The 12,500-nt window shown below is 42.7% G+C and overlaps 1 protein-coding gene across 1 annotated transcript in view; it reads right to left on the reverse strand.

Moving 5' to 3' along the window:
• Window positions 1-5,828: 5,828 nt before the first annotated feature.
• The window catches only part of LOC143297877 (ectonucleotide pyrophosphatase/phosphodiesterase family member 5-like), a 16,293-nt gene continuing 9,621 nt past the window's right edge, over window positions 5,829-12,500 (reverse strand). Inside the window, exons 4-5 of the mRNA XM_076610406.1 lie at window positions 11,530-11,796; window positions 5,829-8,905 (exon numbers count right to left, since the gene is read on the reverse strand). Coding sequence (XP_076466521.1) covers window positions 8,733-8,905; window positions 11,530-11,796 — 440 coding nt within the window. The 3' untranslated portion in view covers window positions 5,829-8,732. The remainder of the gene's footprint in view (window positions 8,906-11,529; window positions 11,797-12,500) is intronic.

Raw genomic sequence — 12,500 nt, forward strand, 5'->3', positions numbered from 1 at the left:
CTCTCTCTCTCTCTCTCTCTCTCTACATATATATATATATATATATATATATATATCAGCAGCATGATAATGCAGCTTTCATATTCACCACACTCAAAACAAAATAAGTAAATAAACAAAATAAATAAATAAAAAATAACAGATAAATACATAAAAAATACTACTACTACTACTAATAATAATATCTATAAAGCGCAAAATCTTGATGAAGCCAACTCTAAGCGCACAAAAAAAGACAAAAAAAAAGACAACAATGATGATAAATAAGCAAATAAATGTAAAACATGCAGACACACATTCACACATACACATGCATAACAGATATGCAACAAACATGCAGTTTCACAGATATGAAAGCACAGTCAAATACACATAAACGTACATGAGCCCCAACACACACCACACACACAAATTACCCTGCACCGCCCCCCCCCCCCCCCCTCCCTCGTCCACACACTTATTTCTAGGCTACGTATACTATCGCAGCTTCCACGGCACACACACACACACATTACCCTGCACCCCCCACCCCCTCCACACACTTATTTCTAGGCTACTAATACTATCGCAGCTTCCACGGCACACACACACACACACTCACATTACCCTGCACCCCCCACCCCTCCACACACTCATTTCTAGGCTACGGAGTATCGCAGCTTCCACGGCACACTTACACACATTACCCTGCACCCCCCCCCCCCCCCCGCCCCCCTACCCCCACACTCACTTCTAGGCTTCGTATCGCAGCTTCTACAGCACACATACACACACACATTACCCTGCACCACCACCACCCCTTCCTCCACACTCACTTCTAGGCTTCGTATCGCTGCTTCCACGGCACACACACACACATTACCCTGCACCCCCCCCCCCTTCCTCCACACACTCATTTCTAGGCTTCGTATCGCTGCTTCCACGGCACACACACACATTACCCTGAACCCCCACCCCCCCCTTCCTCCACACACTCATTTCTAGGCTACGTATCACAGCTTCCACGGCACGCACACACACACACACACATTACCCTGCACCCCCTCCCCTCCCCCTTCCTCCACACACTCATTTCTAGGCTTCGTATCGCTGCTTCTACGGCACACACACACACACACACACACACATTACCCTGAAACCCCACCCCCACCCCTTCCTCCACACACTCATTTCTAGGCTACAAATCGCAGCTTCCACGGCACGCACACACACACACACACACACAAAGGGGAAAGGCGCTGTACTTCCAACTTTCCTCACTCCACGCAGGTGTGGATGGGGCTCATGACTTGGTTGGGGAAGGTTAGAAGGGATGGAAGGAGGGGAGGGTTGGGTCCCAGCCTTCCTACGCCCCTGCCCTGGACACAGTGGCTGTGAAAACCACTGCCCCGATGTCTGTCTGTCTGTCTGTTGCTGCTTATCGTCCAACTGACCGCACAGGGCCACATCACGACTGCCAAAAAAACTTTGATAATAATAATAATATTGGTATTTATATAGCGCTGAATCTTGTGCAGAGACAAATCAAAGCGCTTTCGCACCAGTCATTCACACGCATGCATAAAGGGGGAGGCAGGCAAGGGAGGCTATTTTGGGAAGAGGTGGGTTTTAAGGCCAGACTTGAAAGAGCTGAGTGTGGAGACTTGACGAAGCGAAAGAGAAAGTTCATTCCAACTGCAAGGTCCAGAGACAGAGAAAGAATGGCGGCCAACAGTCGAGTGTTTGAATCTGGGTATGCGTAAATGGAGTGGATCCGAAGCTGATCGTAGTGAGCGAGATGGAGTGTAGAGATGAAGGCAGCCGCAGAGATTGGAAGGGGCAGTTTTATGAATGCATCTATAACATAGAGTGCTGATCTTGTACTTTATTCAGTGTGAGACGGGGAGCCAGTGGAGATGTTTCAAATGCTCAACCACGTCAACACAAAACTGTGACATCTACACACACACACACAAAATAAACCACCAAGACACACCCACAAAACACAGTTCATGACACATTATCCTAACCATTTAGCTCCTTTGGGGCAAATAACAGTAGGCGGTGCTGAGGACGTCAGCCGTTCCACTAATTCATCATTCCCAGATAACAAGGGGCAAATAACACTAGGCGGTGCTGAGGACGTCAGCCGTTCCACTAATTCATCATCCCCAGATAACAAGGGGCAAATAACACTAGGCGGTGCTGAGGACGTCAGCCGTTCCACTAATTCATCATTCCCAGATAACAAGGGGCAAATAAGACTAGGCGGTGCTGAGGACGTCAGCCGTTCCACTTAATTCATCATCCGCAGATAACAAAAAAAAATTGTAAAAAAGGATTAAAAATTTTAAATTAAAAGAAAAAAAGAAAGCTTCAAAGCCGAACAAAAAATTATTTAAAAAAAAAAAAAAATGGCCATACAGGCAAAGAACACTGCAGAATGCACAGCTAGTGCCCATCCCAGTTTTTAACAATTTCACTTCCTAGTTGCCAGAACAAAACAGCACAGATAGAACATCACAGACAGGTGAATGGAATGGGAAGGCAGAAAAAGGGAGATAACAGTGAAGGAGGAAAAAAAAGGCAGAAACAGATATTTCCTGAAGGCGGTGATGCTATTTATACTGACAGACCCCGCATCCCGGAGTCACACACACACACACACACACACACACACACACACAAACAGACAAGCACAGTCAAACACACATGTGCACAAACCCCAGTGACACATAAACACAGACACATTCACACAAACCCCAGCACACACACACACACACACAGGCAAGCACAGTCAAACACACATGTGCACAAACCCCAGTGACACATAAACACAGACACATTCACACACAAACCCCAACACACACACACACACACACACACACATTGACACACACACACGCAGACACACACACAAACCTCAACTCACAGGCACTCACAAACAATCATCAATGCCAACAACAACAACAATAAAAAAATTATTAAAAAAAAAAAAAAAATCAGACCTCATGAAAACCTTTCAAAACAGGCCTCTTGAGTGGTGCTTTATCAATATGAAAATCAGTCCTCAAATCCACCAAGTGGATCACAACAACAAACACAGTTCAGCATCAGTAGCCGGACATTCATGTAACATTGTTAATTTCAGTGAGTCCTGGAATGAGTCATCAGTCAAATCACTTTTTGTCTGTTTCAGTTTCAGTTTCAGTAGCTCAAGGAGGGAGGCGTCACTGCGTTCGGACAAATCCGTATACGCTACACCACGTCTGCTAAGCAGATGCCTGACCAGCAGCGTAACCCAATGTGCTTTGTCAGGCCTTAAGAAAAAAAAAAAATTAAAATAAATTTTAAAAAATAAAAAAATAAAAAAACTGAAATAAAATAAATAAATAAATAATAATAATACTACTATAATTAAAAATAAATAAATAAATAAATAATAATAATAATAATGAAAATAAAATAAATAAATAGATGAATAAATAAATAAATAATTTTTTTTTTTAAAGAAGAAAAAAACCCAAAAATTTTGTCACTTTTGTCTCACCACAACTATTCAACTGATGATAACAACTATTACATAATACCCATTCAAAGAAGAAGAAATAAACCCATCAATGTTTGCAACAATACAAACAGCAACCAAAAAGAACAACCATGACAACTATACTAAATACAACAGCAAAAACCGCAAAGCACAAAGAAAACAAACTGCAGAAACAGAGAAGGAAAAAAATAAAAAGCTTTGCAACAGCCCCAAACAAGAAAATTTTTCATTTCAGGATTTCTATCATTCTTTACAGCAAATTATCATTGTCTATTTTTAGGACGAAGAATAAGAACCTCTTTTCTGGCTTCCCAGCCTCAAAATGGAATTAAAAGTTAATGTTAACAAGCCGAAATACAGCCCCAAAAATGAACATACCCATGAGTGAAATGTGGAATGATCCTCAGTGCCAGAAATCACAGCCACAATAAAACTGGATGGCCAGTGCTGTAAATACAAGCAAAGGGACAGCACTGCACTAGGGGCAGGGTAAAACACTACAGTACACACAAAGGGACAGCACTGCACTAGGGGCAGGGTAAAACACTACAGTACACACAAAGGGACAGCACTGCGACAGTACTAGGGGCAGGGTAAAACACTACAGTACACACAAAGGGACAGCACTGCGACAGTACTAGGGGCAGGGTAAAACACGACAGTACACACAAAGGGACAGCACTACGCTAGGGGCAGGGTAAAACACTACAGTACACACAAAGGGACAGCACTACGCTAGGGGCAGGGTAAAACACTACAGTACACACAAAGGGACAGCACTGCGCTAGGGGCAGGGTAAAACACTACAGTACACACAAAGGGACAGCACTGCACTAGGGGCAGGGTAAAACACGACAGTACACACAACGGGACAGCACTGCGACAGTACTAGGGGCAGGGTAAAACACTACAGTACACACAAAGGGACAGCACTGCACTAGGGGCAGGGTAAAACACGACAGTACACACAAAGGGACAGCACTGCACTAGGGGCAGGGTAAAACACTACAGTACACACAACGGGACAGCACTGCGCTAGGGGCAGGGTAAAACACTACAGTACACACAAAGGGACAGCACTGCACTAGGGGCAGGGTAAAACACTACAGTACACACAAAGGGACAGCACTGCACTAGGGGCAGGGTAAAACACGACAGTACACACAACGGGACAGCACTGCGACAGTACTAGGGGCAGGGTAAAACACGACAGTACACACAAAGGGACAGCACTGCACTAGGGTCAGGGTAAAACACTACAGTACATACAACGGGACAGCACTGCGCTAGGGGCAGGGTAAAACACTACAGTACACACAAAGGGACAGCACTGCACTAGGGGCAGGGTAAAACACTACAGTACACACAAAGGGACAGCACTGCACTAGGGGCAGGGTAAAACACTACAGTACACACAAAGGGACAGCACTGCACTAGGGGCAGGGTAAAACACGACAGTACACACAAAGGGACAGCACTGCACTAGGGGCAGGGTAAAACACTACAGTACACACAAAGGGACAGCACTGCGCTAGGGGCAGGGTAAAACACTACAGTACACACAACGGGACAGCACTGCGACAGTACTAGGGGCAGGGTAAAACACGACAGTACACACAACGGGACAGCACTGCGACAGTACTAGGGGCAGGGTAAAACACGACAGTACACACAACGGGACAGCACTGCGACAGTACTAGGGGCAGGGTAAAACACGACAGTACACACAAAGGGACAGCACTGCGCTAGGGGCAGGGTAAAACACGACAGTACACACAACGGGACAGCACTGCGACAGTACTAGGGGCAGGGTAAAACACGACAGTACACACAAAGGGACAGTACTGCGATAGTACTAGGGGCAGGGTAAAACAAAACTGCAGGATCAGTCGTCAAGTTTCTGCAGCAAACGGCATCAATGTTGACAACACAGGATCACAATAATTCACCGTGGTATCGTTGTTGATATATGTCCCCTACTAGCCCTGACAACAGGTGGTGCATGCATATCCATGTACACACACACACACACACACACACACTATGTCTAATATCACTGTCCAGTATCAGACTTTCTAAACAGACATGTAATGAAATTAGAAAAAAAACACATTTCCAACATTGATTCACTCACATGTGCATACAATGACCTTTTTTCTTCTCCTTTAGTTGTTTTTTTTTTTTTTTTCATTCTCATCTGATATCACCTGCAGTGATAAGATATAAAACTAAAAAAAAGAAACACCCACCCACAACCACCCACCTACCCTCCCCATCCCCCACCCCCACACACAAATCATTGTCCAAGATCAAACAGTGGCAGTAGACAGTTACCAAAATTGGAAAACACACACAAACACACACATACAACTCACACGCATGCACACACATATAACACACACACACACACATACAACATACACGCACACACACACACACATACCACACACACGCACGCACACACATATAACACACACACACATACCACACACACGCACGCACGCACATATAACACACACACACACACATACCACACACATGCACGCACACACATATAACACACACACACACACACACACACACACGCTGTTCCTGTCTGTCACACATTGTAAAAATTACTGTCAAACCATGGGTAGGAAAAAATGTGAGGAAACAGAAATGACAAGTAATGCTGATGGGATTATGTCAATGAGGTCACTTTCAAACAGACCATTATCACAACCACTATTAAACACAACTTGCTGAATATGTATGTTAAAAATGCAATTCTTGATCAAAACATTTTTTTTAAAGTAAGTGGCTACTTCCTTCAAAACTGTTCGATCAACTCTTGCGTGTCAAAAGTCTCTAACAGTGTTTAGCAAAATTTACAGAAATAGAAGATCTGAAATTGCAAGCACACATGTAAACAAAAACAAAAACAATCACACACACACACAACCTCTCTCTCTCTTTCTCCACTTTTCGCATGCATACGTTTTGTACAATATAATAGATAGACACGTCTGAAAAATAGATGACAAAAAACAAAAGCATCAAGCAATACACCAATATACTGTTATCATCTCAGAAAGGCCATGGCATTAGAACGCACGATAATGTGTTGTGTGACCTGTCCTGTTCATTCATAACGCAGCAGCTTTCACCTAAACATCGTTGTATGATACACTGAACAATACTTCAATTTCTCTATGATTTGATTTAAAAAAAGACTTTTTTTTCAATTCAGTAAATACTACAGTGATTTTTTAAGTCAGTGCATTAAACAAAGAAAAAAACTGTTTATCAGTAAAAGTACAAGCAAACAAATAACTGATGATATTTTGACCATGTAACTGACAAAGCAATGATGGTGAGTGTTATAACCTCCACCAACAACATTTGCACTTGCAACATTTGTTTCACCTGATAACTAATACAACTCCCACTTCTGTTACAACTTCAACACACACACACAACAACAACAACAACAACAACAACATATACAGTATATATAGACAGACAGACACACAACACACACCGTGAAACAAAAACAAACAAACAACAACGAAAAAAACACCTTGCTGAAATGTTGTCACCTCTCAGTATTTTATGTGCATTTTTATCGGTTTTTAATTGTAAGAGAAGGGGAGAGAGAGAGAGAGAGAGAGAGAGAGAGAGAGAGAGAGAAAGATTTTCTCATTTTAAACGCATTTGTGGCCATATTTTCATTCATAGCTTTCAAAAAATGTTTGTAATGGTTTCTGTTTACACAAACACAGCGTCACCTACTGTGATTCTGATGTCTTTTTTTTTTTTTTTTTTTTGGTTCTTTTTTTTATAAAGAAGCTATCAAAGTCCAGACAAAAATATTAACTCACATACAAAGCACACAATCTAACATACACACGCACACATGTACGAGTACACATGCATGCATAAATGTGTTGGTGAAAAGGCAGATATAACAGACAGGCAGACAGACCAACTTAAATAGAATGCTGGCTAAAGTAAATGGTATAATCAAACAGATTCATAGATGAAAATCACTGTTCATCACCACTGGCCACCATATGAAGCCCAAAAGACAATAAACTCTTTCCTGAACAGCTCCCAATCAATAATGACGTGGTCATTTTTCTATAAGCTGGTTATCACCAGAGAATGAATAAATGAACCAAGTGACTTTTTTTCTTTCTTTTTTTTTTTAGGGGGAAAAAAAAAGGAATGAGCACAATTGGCTTGTTTTCACCCTGCCCTCACAAAAAGGGGAAAAAAATCTTTCAAACAATGAGTGTGTGTGTTCTTCCATCTGTTCATTTTTAATCCATGTGTATATAATTATGCGTGTGTGTGGAGGATGGAGTGTTTGGGCCATGTGTGTGCATGCGTAAGTCTTATTTCCTTCATGAAATGTATTTCACTTCAATCAAAGCACCGTCTACTTGACAGTTTTATTGTTTGATGAGTTCAGAAATGTGCTGCTGTATTTTGGTATGCGAGTATTACCTTTTACGTGTAAACTCAATGGATACTGTTGTCAACTGTTTGACGGGTGCAATAGCCGAGTGGTTAAACCGTTGGACTGTCAATCTGAGGGTCCCGGGTTTGAATCACAGTGACAGCGCCTGGTGGGTAAAGGGTGGAGATTTTTACGATCTCCCAGGTCAGCATATGTGCAGACCTGCTAGTGCCTGAACCCCCTTCGTGTGTATATGCAAGCAGAAGATCAAATACGCATGTTAAAGATCCTGTAATCCATGTCAGCGTTCGGTGGGTTATGGAAACAAGAACATACCCAGCATGCACACCCCCGAAAACGGAGTATGGCTGCCTACATGGCGGGGTAAAAACGGTCATTCACGAAAAAGCCCACTCGTGTGCATACGAGTGAACGTGGGAGTTGCAGTCCTCGAACGCAGAAGAAGAAGTTGTCAACAGAAAGCTTCTATGATGCTTCTTTGTCGTGTTTGCTCATACATGTTAAGCGCTTTGGGCAGCATTTGTTCTGGAAATTGCGCCATATAAAAGTGATGCATTATTTTTATCATTATTCGATGTATATAAAAGAGACGAAATTTTCTGATCATTTTTCTAATGGCGACTGTCCAGAACCCAGCAGACACAACACACTAGCACATCTGTAAAAAAAAAAATCACAACTCTCAGCCTTCAAACATTTGACAACAGACAAAATGTTTTGGTTCAAACTGTCGTGTGGATACTACAACTCTTCGTCGCTAATGACGACCATTCCGTCCATCATGTCCTCCGTGGAGCCAGCCCTGGCAAAGGTCCTCTTGTAGGACGCCGACACATTCTTGGTGTTGCGCACATAGCGGATGACGATGACAGCAATGACGAAGCCTAGGATGATCACCAGCAGTCCGATGGCAACTGAAACACAGAACGGGATATATTGTATGATACTGTATTTATAAAAATGTGTGGAGTGGTGGGCTACTGCTAATGTATTCACCTAGGAAACCAGAAAATCAGACTGTACAGAATCAAATCTCACAGTCATTGGTATTTTTCTCCCTCACCACTTAACTTTCAGTGGTGGTCTGTACACTACTCATTCATAAGAGCCGATAAACCAAGGTCCTGTGTGCAGCATGCACTTAAAGCATGTTAAAAAGTGGAGTGATGGCCTAGAGGTAACGCGTCCGCCTAGGCAGCGAGAGAATCTGAGCGTGGCTGGTTCGAATCACGGCTCAGCCGCTGATATTTTCTCCCCGTCCACTAGACCTTGAGTGGTGGTCTGGATGCTAGTCATTCGGATGAGACGATAAACCGAGGTCCCGTGTGCAGCATGCATTTAGCACACGTAAAAGAACCCACGGCAACAAAAGGGTTGTTCCTGGCAAAATTCTGCAGAAAAATCCACTTCGATAGGAAAAACAAATAAAACTACACACAGGAAAAAATACCCCCCAAAAATAGGTGGCGCTGTAGTGTAGCGACGCACTCTATCTGGGGAGAGCAGCCTGAATTTCACACAGAGAAAGCTGATGTGATAAAAAGAAATACAAATACAAATACAAAAAATGCACATAGCAATTTTTTCCGAAGAAAAATCCACTGTAAGATTCATGCGTATTAGTGCGCGTAACTGAAAGCCTGAATGAATGACAGGGGAAACGAATGACAAGCTCGTAAAGGCAGCTGTCAATCTGCTCTTCCCAAACAGGTAGCCAGTTGTGCACATGACTCTATAAAGCCCTCAGAGTTTGGGTCTCGGATCCAAGAAAAGCACCATATATATATAACTATCAATAATAATAATGATGATGCACGGATGTTCAGTGCTGGCACTTTAGCTGGCCCAGCGAAAGTTCATGAACCCAGGAAGTAGGGCATGGATATAAATAAACATGGCTGACAAACAGGCCGTGCCAGCGGCACTCGCTGTACGCTTGTTCAGCGGTAAATCTGCTTTGTTTCTTTCGCGCATCATCTTCCCGGATGGATTGGAAATAACGACAAAAGAAGTGGGTTTTTACAAAGAATGCAAAATGAGCTTTCCATTGACTCCAAACACAATATATTTTCTTACATAGCAATTGTTGCGGCAATGGTTGAAACATACATGAAGAAAGAGAAGAGGTCAAGCAGAAACATGATCGCAAAAATCGTAAAATTTAAATCCCTCTCTAAGAAAACATACGCTTATTACAATGAAATCGTAAAAATCACCAGAACATTTAGCATGCCTGCATGCAGATCAGCCCACCCTTTTGAGTAGTAGATTTTTTCTTGTCAGCACAACAAGTGTTTAAATGAACACACTGTAGCATGGTGAGTGCAAGCAGCAGGGGCATGGAGAGCAGGGTGAGTGTAATCGCTGCAGGAAATGTGTGGATGCTGTGGAAGCGTGAGAAAAGTGGGGCGGGGGCTGCGGGGCCAAGTGAAACAAAGAAGGCAGTGTCCAGGTTTGGCACGCGGGGCCAGAAATACCGCGGTGAAAGCGCCGGCCAATGCAGAGTGTGGTGGGAAAGTCTGGCATTAAAAAAAGTTTGACCCCAGACGCTAGACGCTGCTCGGAAACTAAAGAGGTGGATTTTGTGCTCAGCTGAGCAGCCGTGGATGATAATGTAATCATACTACTGCTCTTGAACAAAACAGATACCTCAATGTGAAAATCAAGCAGCTGTCCCCTGGGAATAGACAACACCACAGTGCACCAAACACACATTTTCTTTGCTTTTTTATTTTTTGCTTGTCTGCAAGTGAATTAATATGTTTTACTATCTTCATCAAGGCCCCCCCCCCAAAAAAAAACAACAACAAAACAACAACAACAAAAGAGCAGAAGGCATGTTGATAATAATAACAATTTGCAGGCTTACATAGCACAGCATCCCCCATCTCAAATAGGGCTCATCACACTTTACAACAAAATATACAAATTCAAGACTAAGTGACATAAAAATATGTTCCAAAAAAAAAGAAAAAAAAAGAAGAAGATAATGAAAATAAATATAACAATATCGATAAACCAACATAGTCTCACAACACATTTGCTAAAATATACACATTTCAGACTGTCTCACATCACATTAGCTAAAATTAACACACCATACTTCAAACTAAGTGACATAAATACATTTAAATCATCGCAGACAATATCAGTCTCACATCACATAGACCCAAATCACAGCAATATAAAACACATCACATTCACCCTAGTCAAAACATGCAACAAGGAACCAGGAGCCAGTTGCATTGCTCGGACGGAAGAGCCTAGTATGGTCATAACCCGCTACTAACTGTGTGCAGTATGGAACTGACCAATGGCGTAGTTCGATCAACGTAGGCATTTAGTCACGTGTAACTGTCAAAAAGTTAGAACCAAGCAATGCAACTGGAACCAGGCCAAGCCTCAAAAGAACCACACCACAAAAAAAGAAATCATCACAGATGCACGCAAATCAACACCAAGAGCACACGCCCAGTGATCAAATCACATCAAGGATATATATATAGAGATGGAAAAGTTAACACCAAGAAAACATTACCCCATGTGTAGTTGACGGGTCCATCATGCGAGTTCCCCCCAGGCCCGCGCCCCGACTGGGTCAAGGAGGACAGGATGTGAGCGGCCCTGCCCAGTGACCCGTTGTTGGGGGCAGGGGTCAGGCCCAGGATGTGGCACATCAGGGGGTAGACGTCCACCATGTGGAAGGGCTCAGCGTCACGCACCCCGCTCCTGAAGGCCGGCCCCTTGGCCATGAAGAACGGCCACATGTTGGCCGAGAACCGTGGGTCCCATCCATGTTGCCCTCCTGTGATGGAGAGGGAAAGAAAACAGGTGGGCAGTGTATTGTATTGTATTGTATTGTACTGTATTGTATTCTACTGTATTGAATTGTATTGTACTGTACTGTATTGTATTGTATTACCTTTTTGTCCCATCCATGCTGCCATTCTTTGATAAAGAGGAAAGAGGCAGTGATTTGTATTGTACTGTATTGCATTGTATTGTATTGTACTGTACTGTTTTGTATTATACTGTATTGTACTGTATTGTATTGTACTGTACTGAATTGTACTGTAATGTATTGCATTGTATTGTATTGCATTGTATTGTACTGTATTGTATTGCATTGTACTGTACTGTTCTATATTGTATTGTATTGTATTGTATTGTATTGTACTGTATTGTATTGCATTGTACTGTACTGTTCTATATTGTATTGTATTGTATTGTATTGTATTGTATTGTATTGTATTGCACTGTATTGTATTTTTTTCCCTATTTTTTTTCCTATCGAAGCAGATTTTCTACAGAATTTTGCCAGGAACAACCATTTTGTTGCTGTGGGTTCTTTTACGTGCGCTAATTGCATGCTGCACACGGGACCTTGGTTTATCGTCTCATCCGAATGACTAGCGTCCAGACCACCACTCAAGGTCTAGTGGAGGGAGAGAAAATACCGGCATGATTCGAACCAGCGTGCTCAGATTCTCTTGCTTCCTAGGCGGACAA

The sequence above is a fragment of the Babylonia areolata genome, chromosome 23, assembly GCF_041734735.1.
Source record: "Babylonia areolata isolate BAREFJ2019XMU chromosome 23, ASM4173473v1, whole genome shotgun sequence".
Classification (NCBI taxonomy): Eukaryota; Metazoa; Mollusca; class Gastropoda; order Neogastropoda; family Buccinidae; genus Babylonia; species Babylonia areolata.